Genomic DNA, 15,546 nt, shown 5'->3' with positions numbered 1-15,546 from the left:
TAATTGCGTCCATAGCTGTACTAATGGTATTTGTTCTTTATGTGGCTGTTTTAACGAGTATCGCAGGCTTTTATTAAAAGCAATGTCCTTGGAATACTATAGACCCACTGCGTTATTCGCATAGAAGCACTCGCCTCAAAATATCTGAATCCTCCATTGAACCGGATTTTAGAATATTTTGCGAATGTACTGTAGAAAAGAAACGAAGTAGCTGTGTGTGTGAACGTGTGGTGATTAACAGCTGAATCCATCTTACTAATTATTATAATTAAAAACATTTGCCCAACTACAAATTTTTATCATTTAAAATGTGTTTTATTTATTTTAAGTTGCCCAAAATTTATTCCTTATTTTGTAAGGTTCACATTTTAAAATTTGACATAGAGCACCTTGGGAAAATCTGGATTTAGCAAGGGCCCAGAGAATCTAAAACATTTGAGAATTGATCAGCTTTGGCGACTTTCCAAACTTGCAAAACTACATTTCAAAAATTTTGGCAGTTTTCAATATCACCAAACATCATTATTTTTTTGCAAATTTTTAAATGGCTATCTATAGAATACTAGCAGCTAAATCTTTAACAATTATATATTTTTAGATGAGAAGAATCATATATATTAATTTCAGAAAAATTGAGATTCCAGGGTTGAGACACTTTACTTGCTAATATATTCTAACGTTTTAATTTTATTGATTTAATTTAATTTACATTGTGAGTACTTTATTATTTATCCAATCTCTCTTGATTATAAAAATCTAATATGTATTCTGTAATGTGAATATTATTCATACACATTTCGATATTTAAAAAATAAATTTTTTATTAAGGATATTGGCAATAAAGCAATATATTACAAAGTCAAATTTCCCTCAGAAAGTTTTTAATTTTCAAGAAATTGCAGGAGTGAGCATTTAATATGAAATAAAAATAAATGCAGATAGAATTTGCCCTCTTACTTTCCTATATTGCACTATTGTATAAAAGAGCATAAAAAGATAGAAATAGTTATATTCATGTAATAGAATATATTACAAAACATAAATGAATAATAATACAAAATAAGTGACTAATAATACAAAACAACAGTTCGAATTAATCTCAAGCAATCTCTTTAATAAAATATGGCATAATAATGTATTTGTCAAATAGAAGTTTGAAATGAGTTGTATACATATGATATTTAAAAAAGTGCTAAATTTTTTCTACAATAAACAGCTTCATTGTTTCAAATAATTTAAATTATCTTGTTTCTTTATTTAAAACTTATTACAACAATTTACAAAGTTTATAACCTCCTTACAAAAATAAGTTCATGAAACCTTTCAAAAGAAACTATATACACACATTTTCTAAATGTTATTTTCAATCGCATTTATTAAAAAACACAAATAACTAGCAACTTTATTTAATAAATTAAAAGCAATCGAACAAATATTTTGAACTGACTATTTCAAAATTTTTTAATTCATGAATTATGTTTTAATCATTAATCATTTAATGCATAAAAGCAGTATACATTCATAATGAAGTGTAGAGATATAAAATTAAATTAAAGAGCAAACACAGAAAACAGTTCTAGGTCCAGTTACTGACTTTGATGCATGTATACCTTAATAAATATATTAAATTATATGTAATATAGTTTTCTTGACCGACTACTGGCAATAAATTATTAGTAATGGAACACTTTTTATTGCAGTTACCGCCAGCTACTATGGAAATGACAAAAATTAAAGTTGAATATCTTTAAAAGTTCTTAGCCATTTAGTTCTACTCTAAAAGTTTCTAAATTCTAAAAGTCTTTAAGTTTATAACTAAGCGTAATAAAATTAAATTGTTAAATAAATAAATAAGTCTAAACAGCGTAAATATGTATATTCTCAGGTCTCTTAAATGGTTTCATGGCAGAACATAGTACGGATTACTATAATGAAATTTATCCGATATTTCAAGGCATTTCACACAATATATCAAAATGCTACAAATATAAATACTGACGGAAGTGCTATGGAAACAGCCTATTTCTACACAGCCAAAAATGGTTAACATTTCAAGCAACATTTTTTTCCAAACTTATTAAAAATTTACCTTCGGGTTTGAAAAAATAAAAATAAGTATTATAAAATAATTATTAAATTCAGTTGCTCATGCAAAAATTACTACATTTTCAAATCGTTTCGGAACACTTACATTAATTACATTTATATTAATTTGAAGAATATACCCTTCAATTTGAATTTTAAACAATACTTGGAATCAGAAAGCTACTGAAAACATGAGAGAAATGTTATGGGTAGATAAAAAGAATTATAAACATAGATTTCTATCCTTTTATTATTTAGGCTATTTTAGCCATCATTTCAAACTGGCTTTAGCAAAAATTGTACAACATTCGAATTTAAATTTACTTTACTTATTCTTTCAAATACTAGTATTTACATGTAATAATGTTTACTTTCTTAGGTAAATATTTCGAGATATAGGAGAAATGTAAAAGTAATTTTCATTTTCACGGAAAAAATGCAATAGATTGTCTTTATAGCAATCATTCAAATATTGTACAACTTCTTTGGAGGCAATTTGTAAATATGTATGCAACATCTTAAGAGAAAGACCTGAACAGTATTTTCCCAAAATGACAATGAAAAAGTTTACTACTCGGCGTTCTTTCTCTGAATGTTTATAAGCCTTAGTGGTTTGAAAACATTTCTTAGCAAAACATCCATCTTTCTCAGATATATTCAGCCTGAAATTCGAACGTTTTTCCAGTTTTACTAACTCTTTTAAACACAGCGTCACATTATGACTTTTTAATTCTTCGGATTCTAATCTCTTCGATGTCGGAAAATTAAGTGGGCCAAGAATGGAGTCAACAATTTTTTCGCAATAATCGCCGTATGCTATGTTGTCAAACAGAAAAGGGTGTGGTTTTATAAATCCGAAGTCATAATCTTCTGAGTGGTCTGAAAGTAAGAATGCTGAAGTGTTTAGATATGTGTACGCTGCTTCTTTGGAAATGGACAACTGGCTTTCTTCTGTAGGGTACTTTACAAATTTTGGAGATTGTTTTGGAATTTTCTGAAGATTAGAAATTTCTTTTCCATTTACTGGAGGTGAATTATCAGAAGTTTCTTGACTGTATTCAGTGTGAAAATCTATTTCAGTTGCAGAAGAAATATTAGGTAATGCATGTTCAGATGTCTTTATTTCATTATTGGGAATATTACTAAGACATATGATATTTTTAGCTTCATTAGCGGTGTCGATTTTAATAGCTTTCAGTGCTTCCTGATGATTTTCAAAATTATTTGAAGTACATGAATATGAATCCGGAACCTTTGTGTTATTTGACTTAAAGTGGGAATTTTCACCAGGGAAATTATGCAACATTTCAGTGGGTTCTGTGATGCTAACAGCTGCAGAAGTAACAGATTTATCAGTAATATTATCACATAATCCAGTTTTATTATATAGAACCGTTCTAAAATCAGTTTTCTCCTTTTTTGGTGTAACACAGTCATTAACTGTTTTATCAGACAATGAATAATCGACAGGTTCATCTTTCAGTGAATTACAGATCAGGTTTTCTGAGGTATCTAATGTTTCATAGTGTATATTTTGCTCTAATTCTTTTACTGAATCAGGAATGTTCATTATCTCATAATTTGACGGTATTTCCATCTTTTGTCTACAACAAAAGTTGTCTTCTTGTTTATTTGCTAGTATACTCGCATCATTTATACTGTGGTTGTTTTGTTTTGATGAATCAAAGTCCATTTTCTCAACCATAATTTCAGGCTTCTTTTCTATGACTCCGCAGTTTTTCTTAGAAGTATCTAGATTTACATCAGACATTGTATATACCTCATTTGCTTGACCAGAGCTTTTTTTTGACAAATTGAAAATATTCGGCGAGTCGCGTAAGATAAAAGGAATTGTAGTATCGTCTTTTTTCTGAATGTTTTCTTCCTTTCTGGCCAAGAGCTTGAAAATACGATCCAGCTCACTGGATGGTGAAGTGATAATTTCTTCTGCTGTTTTATGGGCTTCAGAATGTTCATTAAAAGATCCCTCCCCTTCTGTAATACTTGGAGGAATATTTGATGGTTTAGTCTTTAAAGTCGCATAATCCTCATTTAATTTCACTGCATTTTTTTCCTTTTGCTCAAGAGGCGCAAGGCTGGTGCTAATATCTGGATTAATAGGAGAAATGCAGTCGTGAAAAATTTCAGCATTTAATATTTTCAGATCGGGAGCAAGATTAAGTTCCACTAATCCATCATTTTCAATAATGAAGTATTTTTTCGTTTTCTCGAAAAATGCTAACTGCATATTAGCAGTTGATAAACAGTCGATTATATTATAAAAAATATTAAGTTTCTTCAGAAGTTCTGAAAAATGAATTTTCTTATTTGGATATAAAAGGTGTGTAATATGCAATAATACTTTTCGCTTTTCACTTAACTTACAGATTTGTCTTGAGTTCAAGTTATTGTCTAAACAACTAGTTGATTTGCGATGACAATGTCTGCAGATTTGTTTTATAAAATGTTTTTGCTCTGTAAAGGACAAATTACAAAAATATTTTCGCAGTTTTCCAAAGACATGCAATATTATTTTCAAACGATCAAAATTAAAAGCAGATTCGTGGAGAAATTCAGATAAGAATATATAACTAGATAATATTTTATTAAGAACATGGTTTGAATGGCAGACATTTTCTGAAATATAACTATTCTGATTACATTTTCTAACATCGAAAGCATTAAAAATATCAGTTTTTGTTGTTTTATCACCTAGAAAAGCGTCGTTAGTACTTTCAAGATTCGAATTGTTATCGCGTGCTTTGCTCTGTGTATATGAACATTGAGTTAATATGAAATCGTGAACATCATGAGCAATAGGTTGATTTTGATTTTTTCTAAATAAAGAGATATTTTTTGAACGATTAACTTTAGAAAACATATTAAAACAGTTGGAAAAAGAAGATTTCGATGCATTTAATTCTGAAATGTGATTTAAGGCAACAAATCCATCACTTCTAATACAAAAATATTTCTTCCTCTTTTGAAAATAGGTCATTTGTTCTGACGTACTTAAACCAGGCATTGAGACTGTAACACCATAATCTTCAAAGCATTTAAATATTTTTGAAAAATGTATTTCTTCCTTATACAGTAATAAATATGCAATAAATACTAAATCTGCTTCTTCTTTATTCAAAATACAATTTTCCAGTTTACCTAAAGGGTATTCTAAAAATTTCTGACATGAAACAAAAGGACGAAAGCATTCAGTAACAAAACAGATTTGATCATGTTCAGATAAGCTGCAAAAATATGTTCTAGAATCTTCTAAGATATGAAGTACAGCTTCCAAAACCAAAAAGTCAAAAGCAAGTTCAAAATATTTACATAAATATGCAATACAAGCTTGTATTCTAGCACATGCATGCTTTCTTGAGCTATTTGCCATCTCCATTTCATTACTGCACAAAATAACTTTACGCAAATAAAATTTATAAATTTCTTAAAAAGTAACCAAATAGTGTTTATTTCCTAGTTATCATAATTTTCTAAAATATGAGCTTTCAATGTGTTAAACAATAAGAAAATGAAGAAAATTCCTAAATTATAATTCCAAAATAATTTGTATAATAATACTTTCATATCAGATCTTGCACATCTTTTGAAGATTTGCTATATAAGTGGTTTTATTTCATAAGACCTTTTGCTAGAAAAGTACTGTGACATGTTCAAAATTCATTTGCACTGCAAAAAGATATAAAAAATATTAAAATGCAGTAAAATAAAACTTAATATATAAAAATTATTAAAATACATGAAATTATTATCTTGAAAAAATGATAATTTTACACAGTCCAACCCCAATTTAACTGTACACAATTTAACGGCTTAATTTAATACTTATTTGCACCGTTTTGGTCTAAATATAACCATTTGTTCTAGGAATATAAAAATATAAATTTATTTTCAGTCTAAATGCCAGATTTCTTCGATTTAGTACACAAATTTCATGAAAATTAATATAACAGTTAATGCCTAACATATATATTAATTAGTGATAAAATAGGAGTCAATTTCTTCTAATTTTGTTGTTTTGAAATTCTTTCTACATGTACAAAGCTTCCGCATATTTTACTTTTGGAAAGAAAGATATGAAAAACATTGCTTCTCATCGGCCATTAACTTATTAATTCATACTTCAGTTACTTGAGGAAACTGAAAATAGGGTTTCTATCAGCAAAGTTAAGCACAAATTAAGTCTTTTGAAACTCACGTCACAAATCTTTCAATGCAAATTCCATTGTTAATGCTAGAATCATCTCGAAATGATGCCAGCAAGATAAAAAATTAAGATAAAAGCTAACGTTCTGGAAGCTACAAAGCTTATTTGAGATAATGGGACGGGACGTGGTTAGATCAACGACTGAATAGTGTTTCCTAAAAACAAAATCCACTCTCTTGAGCCACGGAAAAAATTAATATCTCTTAAAAAATAAAAACCGTCGTATAATCTTAACCTGATCTCCAAAGGTGAATTAACCACTAAGCAAAATAAGAACGTGCTTATGGCAACAACGAAAGGGGGCACAACTGAAAGGTGCTTATAGACCAGAACTCGGCAAGATATAACCCACGGGTCACCGGGTGACCACCCCTTTCATAATTTCTTGTGATATAATCGAGTTCCGAAAATAAGGTACAATACAGTGGTGGCCAAAATTGTGGACACTTTTGGAAATTTTTATGATTTTGAACTTTGTATGCTTATAGAAAATATTACGTTTCGCAAAATGCAAACTTGTATATATCATTTTAAAGAGAATTTATTACTGAATTCAATACAAAACACAAAATTCAATTATTTCCAATACAAAAAAGTTATATATACTTTAATATAAATAAAAAAACAGTTATGAAGTGGTTTGTAATGTCTAGCTTTAATGGCCAATCACTGTTCTTGTTCTGAGAACCAATCAAATGTTAGTAACTGCCAGTAGAAGCTGACATCATGTTTACACTTGAAACAATTCATTATTTTGCTTTGTTCTGTAGAAGGAGGACCTGTTTTTTATACATTGCAATTACAAGTAGGAATAAAAAACAAAGAAGGAAAAGGCCGAAAAACGTGCACCACATCTATTGATAACAGAAGAATAAAAAGACTATGTCTCCAAGATAGAAAAATATCATCAGCGGCCATCAGAAGTGATCTGAATGATGCTGGTGTTTCTGTCAGTTCAAGAACAATCAGGAGAAGATTAACAGATGTTGGACTGAGAGATAGAATTCCACGAAAAAAGCCTTATCTTAATTTTCAGCAACGAAAAAAAAAAAAGACTACAGTGGGCAAAGGAACACATTAATTGGACAGATGATCAGTGGTCACAAGTTATATGGAGTGATGAAACTAAGATATCGTTATTCGGTAGTGATGGGCGAAAATATGTAAGACGTAGAATAAGAGAAGAGCTACATCCTGACTGCATTCAAGCAACTGTGAATAACACAGTTAGTGTTATGATTTTGTCCTGCATGTCAGCAGATGGTATTGGTCACCTTCATGTCATCGATGGGACACTGAATGCCAGAAAATATATTGACACTATTCTAGAACCAAAAATTCTACCTTGCATCAGAGATCTTTTTCCCAACAATGCTTCGTTTATTTTTCAGCAGGATTCTGCTCCTTGCCACACGGCCAAAATATCGAAAGAGTGGTTTCGTACAAAGAGCATTAAATTGTTGTCATGGCCAGGAAACAGTCCTGACCTCAATCCTATCGAAAATTTGTGGTACCGTTTGAAAACTCTTGTCCGAATGAGGCGCCCATCAAATAAAAGGGAACTAATTGAGGCTATAATTGTTTCCTGGCATCGTGTAATAACGGAAGAAGAGCTTAAAACTCTTGTCAGCTCAATGAAACGTCGATGTGAAGCTGTAATAAAAAATAAAGGGTACCCTACTAAGTACTGATAACTCGCTGCAATTCACTATTTAATGTATATCGCTGCAAATCACTATTTAATGTATATCGATAACTATTATCGTTTAACTTTTTTGTATTGCAAATAATTGAATTTTGTGTTTTGTATTGAATTCAGTAATAAATTCTCTTTAAAATGATATATACAAGTTTGCATTTTGTGAAACGTAACGTTTTCTATAAGCATACAAAGTTCAAAAACATAAAAATTTCCAAAAGTGTCCACAATTTTGGCCACCACTGTATATATAAAAATAAACTATTTGAAGTAAACTATTGAAATAAACTATATGAAAAAGAGCACTTCAAGAATGCATAAAAATTAAGGCGAAAATAAATAACAATAACATTTTTCTTTGATGAACAAAGTTGCAGTAACTAACATACATTTTTATTTTAAAATAATAAAAATTTTAACATAATTTTGAGAAGAAAAAAGTTTGGCAAGGTAGATACATAATACATAATTTTAAAAAAATAGCTTTGCCATTTTGTTCTCATTCGGTTCAACTTATAAATGCCAGCAAATATATTCACACTAGAAATTCATGAAATTTATTTAAAGAACAGAAGCGGCTTAACTACCAAAAATTCAGGTGCTTGAATTCGTCTTAAAATGACTAATTAGTCAAACCTGGATAAATTGACGTCACATGTTCAGCAGGAAAGCCCCTGGTATTGAAGGGAAAAATAAAGTTCATTCAGTTATGTTTATTTTTATAAATTTTAATTTTTATGTTGAAAGTTTAAAGCATATTGTAATTACATTCTCGATGAAATTTATCTTATTCACCAAGAAAGATTGTTCTAAAATGAAAATACCACTGACCCGAAACGTCGTCGTAATATACACAGTTTAGCTGATTTTGGCACGCAGCCAAAAAAGGTTGCCAACGTCTCTGGAAAGGAGGTTCTTATTGCCGGTTTTATCGGGGAATGTACGATGCAGCAAAACCGTCCGAGAAAGAGAATGAATAGGAAAAAAAACTGACATAAATTCATGTAAGGGCATCAAAATCTTTTAGTGCTCTCTGTAAGTTTTAATCTGGCTCTGCCGTTCTTTCAGCTCAGTTAAAAAAGTCACATACTATTTACTGCTACCTGTGTCAAATGGGTAACATATTCAAAATTTATAAAACTAACATTTCATTTCGCCTAGTTGTTTCTAATTTGTTATCCCTCTTACCTATTAGCAAAATATCTGGGTAATATTTTTTTTCTTTATCAATCAATAATCGCTGTATACAAAATTAATGGATTAACTTAAAAACATTTCTCCTGGTAATTTCATCATGGATTTATATGATGTCGAACCTTTGCTCACTAATGTAAATCTGAAACGTATTTTTAATTGTCTAGAGATTACAGAGTTTTATTTCTCACGTTTAAAGATAGCTAATCTACCTTCACTAATTTTGCCTAAATCAGATGTATTTTATCTTTCAGAACAATTGCTAACAAATGAAGAACTAGCCGCAGGAATCCTCTCAGCACTGTTTTGGAGGATATTTACATGTATTAGTTAAATTAAAAATGTCTCAGACGCTCTGTTCTGAAAAGCTCCGCTCTGATATGTCTCCTCTCTCTTAGATTCATTATGTCGATGAGTCAATCATTCTCTTTGATGGTAATAATCATTATTTACCTCCGGTTCTATCAGTTATGAATTCTATACATCCTACTACTCAATTCATCTTTTTTTGACAAATGATAACCTTTTTTTTCGGTAATCAATAAAATTATATTCTCTTGAAATTTATTTTATTTCCATATTATTTATCGCTGGCTACACACTATAATACATTCTAAGGTATTTAGGGCAACATAAAATATACAAACTAACATTCTAACAAAATTGACGCTATAGAGAAAAAAATCACACCAACAATAATAAAATTATTTTCACAAATTTAATGCAGAAAGAATCAAATTTCTATTTTCCTTACTGAAAACGTAAGACGTTTTTAAAACTATCGTAAATCAACTTAAGTCTTAAAGAACATTTAACTAATTAAGACACAATAACACGCCGAATAAATACTAATTCAGAAATCAAACAACAAAAATCAGCGTTATATTTACAAAGTTTTCACAGGACTAGTTTCGATGGTTTTACCGAACCACCATCTTCAGCTGCAAAACCGCAAATGAACAAGATAGGAAATAATGATTAGATAAGATAAGAAAGCCTGGACAAGAATAAGCAAGTGGCGCCATCTGTTGGTAAAACCAGAACTAAAACATGATTTCTTTAAAGGCCGAAGGCAAATTTGGATTGGAATTAGGATTGTTAACTAGAACAGAAAGATTTTTATGAATGTGAAATGCCTCTAGAAAATCCAGTTCTCCAATGGAAGATGTTTTTTGAATAATTTTGGCAGCAGAAAAACTGAAAGTGTGGTTTTCGGACCAACAATGTTGAGCAACAGAAGACTTCTGTGTTTCCTTTTTTCTAACATATGCCTCATGTTCCTTGACGCGAAATTTTAAGGCTCTCTTAGTTTGGCCAATGTAAATTAAACCACACTGGCAAGGAATCCTATAAATACCCCAGGAATTCATATCCGGAATGGGGTCCTTGAGTATGGAACTCGGAATTTTATTGATGGGAGAATAAACAACCCGAAAGTTAAATTTCTGCAAAATATGTGCAACTTTATAGCTAATTGATGGAAAGAAGGGAATGACAACAGAATTTTTATAATCTCCTAAAACAAGATTGTGCCTTTTAGTGTGTTGAGATGAGAATTTTTTAACTGCTTGATTAATAATGTTGGGTGGAAAGCCCCTGTCAATAGCTATTGCTTTTAAATACTTTAGTTCTTCATCAAGGGCTAGTTTGGAGGAGCAAACTTGAAGAGCACGGAAAACATAGGAATAAAATGAAGCTAACTTTTGTTTAGTCGGATGACATGATTTAAAGTGTGGTGGAAGGCAAACCGATGAAGGTTTACGGTAAACCGTAGTACTGAAGTTGGATGTGTTACGTGTGACCAGAATGTCGAGAAACGGAAGAGAATTGCAAGTCTCAAGTTCAAAAGTGAACTGAATAGCAGGATCAATAGAATTCATTGTTGAAAGAACTTTATTTAAATCATCTTTATTACCTTCAAACAGAGTAAAAGTATCGTCTACGTAGCGGAACCATGCCGGGAAGTTTAAAGTTTCAAACAATTTTGATTCATAATAATGCATGTAGATATCAGCCAGGATGGGACTGAGGGGGCTTCCCATGGCTAATCCCTCAGTTTGCTTGTAATATTTATTTTGGAAAACAAAATGTGTTTGTTTCAAACAGAGTTGAGTGAGAGAAATTAGCTCATCAATTTCGATGCAAGAGAAATGAAATTCGCGATGTCTGGTTTCTAGACATCTTAATGCACCCTCCACTGGGACACTGGTGAATAATGATTTTACATCAAAAGAAACCATGAGTAAATTACTAGGAGAAATGTTTTTAACTTTTTTTACAAACTCTATTGAATTTTTTATGGTGTAAATGTTATTGTCTAATAGAGTTGAAAATCTAGAAACTAAATATTTAGCTAATGGATACGAGGCAGTACCTAAATTTGATACAATAGGGCGGAAAGGAATACCACTTTTATGAATTTTGGGAAGAGCATATAATCTGGCACAATTCGCAACAGATGGGATAAGTGAATGTTTTAAGTTGGCTGAAATGATTTGCGAAGATTTGATCGCAGTTTTTATTTTTGACAAATCCGAAGGTGAAGGATCTTTAGGGATCGGATTATATGGTCCTTCGTTTAAGAGTTTAGTGACACCATCGATGTAAGTGTTCCTATCCATGACGACTATCTGGCCACCTTTGTCGGCCTTTGAAATAATAATATCCGGGTTAGAATGAATTTCACGCAATGTAGCTCTTTCTCTCGCAGTTAGATTTGGTTTCAAAGGTTTATTATTGAATTTCACATTATGAGCGATAAGATGCCTAATCATTTCTTTCTGTGAATCCGACTAAACAAAAGTTAGCTTCATTTTATTCCTATGTTTTCCGTGCTCTTCAAGTTTGCTCCTCCAAACTAGCCCTTGATGAAGAACTAAAGTATTTAAAAGCAATAGCTATTGACAGGGGCTTTCCACCCAACATTATTAATCAAGCAGTTAAAAAATTCTCATCTCAACACACTAAAAGGCACAATCTTGTTTTAGGAGATTATAAAAATTCTGTTGTCATTCCCTTCTTTCCATCAATTAGCTATAAAGTTGCACATATTTTGCAGAAATTTAACTTTCGGGTTGTTTATTCTCCCATCAATAAAATTCCGAGTTCCATACTCAAGGACCCCATTCCGGATATGAATTCCTGGGGTATTTATAGGATTCCTTGCCAGTGTGGTTTAATTTACATTGGCCAAACTAAGAGAGCCTTAAAATTTCGCGTCAAGGAACATGAGGCATATGTTAGAAAAAAGGAAACACAGAAGTCTTCTGTTGCTCAACATTGTTGGTCCGAAAACTACACTTTCAGTTTTTCTGCTGCCAAAATTATTCAAAAAACATCTTGCATTGGAGAACTGGATTTTCTAGAGGCATTTCACATTCATAAAAATCTTTCTGTTCTAGTTAACGATCCTAATTCCAATCCAAATTTGCCTTCGGCCTTTAAAGAAATTATGTTTTAGTTCTGGTTTTACCAACAGATGGCGCCACTTGCTTATTCTTGTCCAGGCTTTCTTATCTTATCTAATCATTATTTCCTATCTTGTTCATTTGCGGTTTTGCAGCTGAAGATGGTGGTTCGGTAAAACCATCGAAACTAGTCCTGTGAAAACTTTGTAAATATAACGCTGATTTTTGTTGTTTGATTTCTGAATTAACATTTAACTAGTTACAAGTTAAAATATATGCAAGATATTTTTTGCAGTGCATTTTGTAATCTTTAATACGATTTTAAAATCATGTGGCAGTTGTGCTCTTTTCACAGAATGTAGCAATTTCATGTTTAAAGTTTTGAGTACGTGTTTGACTTATATTTAAACAGCGGCAGAAACTTTATCGAATTGGAACAGCCTACTCTGAATCAGATATTCTCAGAAGCAGTTAAATCCACATGAATCAACTATTTTCAAAGGCATTTTTAATGAAATATTTTAAATTATTACAGGGATAAAACTTTCTTTCTAAATTCAAATACGCTGGCAGCCTAATCCTTTTAAACTACAAAGAAATTTTTGGTGTAGATGAAATCTTCCAATGCATCCTTATGAATTGAAATATTAATTAGGGAACGGGGAATGGTACCACAACTGCTGTGACACCCAAGTATATAAAGGAAGCTTAGGTTATTTGACTATTTGACTACCAGAAAAACCACGCAAAGGGTATCTGCATAAGAGGTGAGATGCCTTCTTGGAGAATTTCCTAAAGAAGACTGGTATATATTCCCGTTACAAACGAGGAAAAACCAATCTACAGCCAGACCGTTCTTGGGTAAAACCCAGGACGAACTACCAGCATTCAGCAGTCTTTAATCACTAGGCCACTACCGTGTCTTAAAGAAGACTTATTATACATTCCTGAAATTTGAAATTTAGACTTACAATGGCATTCAGTTTCTGCAAGAGGGGTGGGAAGAAACGAAATGACATAAATATCTGAAATAAATATATTTTTAAAAACGATTTTTAAATGGCACAAAGGAATTTAATTGACCATAGTATTAAGCATAAAGAGAAAACGAAATAACATGCTAAAGAGAATAAAAAATATCTCATGATTATTATTCATTTACGTAAATATATGAATATGCGTTTTTTTGCGGTTGTCAAAAATTTCAAAGAATTTTAAAAAATTATCTGCGTAATATATTTCCTTGAAAACACTATAGCTTAATTACAGTAAGGTATATCTAAATAATGAAACATATATAATTATACCAATGACCTGAATGTACGGAAGATCAAATCAAAGATTAAAACAGTATTTCATGCTTTGCCGTAATCAACTAAACAAACAGACAGATACATGTTTGTATTAGATATTGTTAACTCCGCCTCAGAGAAGGTGAAATTCTCAACCAAATGCTTCAATACAATCATGACGAATGACAGCATTTTGATTTTTGTTCTGTTTATCCCTAATTTAGATTTTTAAAAAATGCTTACGGTTTTTCTATATTACAGAGTAGCAGAAGGTATTTTAAACTAATTTTTATAGTTTCAGTTATTTCATCAAAATCTAGGAATTGCTTCATTTATTGTTTCACTGCTCTTCTATAAACTGTTATTTACTTTGTGTGTCTAGGGGATTTAAAATCTGCCAACTTTTCTTGAACATTAAAAAATGTCTCAAACACATATCTTGGCAGGCACTTTCTAATAAATGGTATCATATGTATAGTACCACTCAATTTTCTCAGTGAGGTTTGTTACATTTATGGATACTTATTTTTAAATGTATCTGCCAAAATTGGGATATGGTTGAAACATACGGTAAAATATAAAGGAATAATATTTTAAATTTATCTTTTATAAAAAAAAAAAAAAAAAAAAAAGAAAGAAAGAAAGAAAGGGAGAAGAAATCCTGCGTTTATTTATTCCTTTTCACACTTCCTGTCTTGGTTAGTCTTTCTAAATATTCAGTGTATTTAATAATTTTAATCGCTACGGAATATAGCAAAATAAATGGTGCCATAACGCTTTTTATTCTTAAAAACAAATTATAAGTATTTTCAAAAAATATTTGCAGTTTTAAATCCAAAAATGACAAAATTATTTTTATAACATTTATCATTATAAAATTATACTAAGAATTATTAAATTAATGCATTTTGTATTTATTATTTAAAATGGGTTTGTTTCATTATACTGATTTTTTTAATCTTCGAATCAATAGCGTTAGTTAATTCAATATATACTTTTCCCTAAGATATAAATATATTTCTTAACTCTGAAGATGTTTATTTCATTAATATTATGCCATTTTACCAAACATTTTTCTGGTCATGAGATATATAATTATGAGACCATACCATATTCTCTTCATTAAAATTTTATAAATCTAAAGTGACGATACAGATAATACAACAAACTACAGTGAAATCATAATTAATCATAATAAAAGCATGAAATAGAGGGAAATATGTACTGTACCAGTCATTTTTCTTACCATTTTTATACACTCTGTCAAACCAATGAATACATATATGAAAATAAATAAAGGTTTTTCCCAAAATCTGCAGTCAGTTTTAAATAAACAGATCTTAACGTCTTTATAATTAACATATCCTTCTTGAACACGACAGTAGCTTTCGAAACTTTAACATTCAGATAACAGCATTTGGCGAATATTTTTACATCGTTATCAAAAATGGTGCTAAGCGCGCCAAGTGGGAAAGGATTATTCTGAAGAGATAAGGAAAATAATAATACTACTAATTTCTACAAATTTTCATTACTTTTTTCTTTTTTATTAGTAATCATGTAGTTTTGTTTTGTTTAATCACCATATTATGGTAATATGATGCAAATAGCAATTCGACTTTGTTTTTCATTCCCTGAATAGAA

The 15,546-nt window shown here is 30.5% G+C and overlaps 1 protein-coding gene across 1 annotated transcript; it reads right to left on the bottom strand.

Annotated features, from left to right (window-relative positions):
- Positions 1-786: 786 nt before the first annotated feature.
- Positions 787-15,297, bottom strand: LOC118184188 (uncharacterized). The gene is made up of 2 exons (XM_035353828.2): positions 15,149-15,297; positions 787-5,772 (listed from the first exon to the last, which is right to left on the bottom strand). Exon 2 carries the CDS (start codon positions 5,480-5,482, stop codon positions 2,453-2,455), a length of 3,030 nt encoding a protein of 1,009 aa, XP_035209719.1. The 5' UTR covers positions 5,483-5,772; positions 15,149-15,297; the 3' UTR covers positions 787-2,452.
- Between the last annotated feature and the right edge of the window lie 249 nt (positions 15,298-15,546).

Source organism: Stegodyphus dumicola, chromosome 2, assembly GCF_044657685.1.
Source record: "Stegodyphus dumicola isolate Sdum_Otavi_A_Nest chromosome 2, ASM4465768v1".
In the NCBI taxonomy this organism is placed as follows: domain Eukaryota; kingdom Metazoa; phylum Arthropoda; class Arachnida; order Araneae; family Eresidae; genus Stegodyphus; species Stegodyphus dumicola.
Note: the sequence above shows the minus strand (reverse complement) of the source record. Positions and strands in the feature narration are given on the sequence as shown.

What these genes read in the sequence shown, in the direction of transcription:
- LOC118184188 (XM_035353828.2), bottom strand. Translation starts at nt 5,482, where the DNA reads ATGGAGATGGCAAATAGCTCAAGAAAGCATGCATGTGCTAGAATACAA.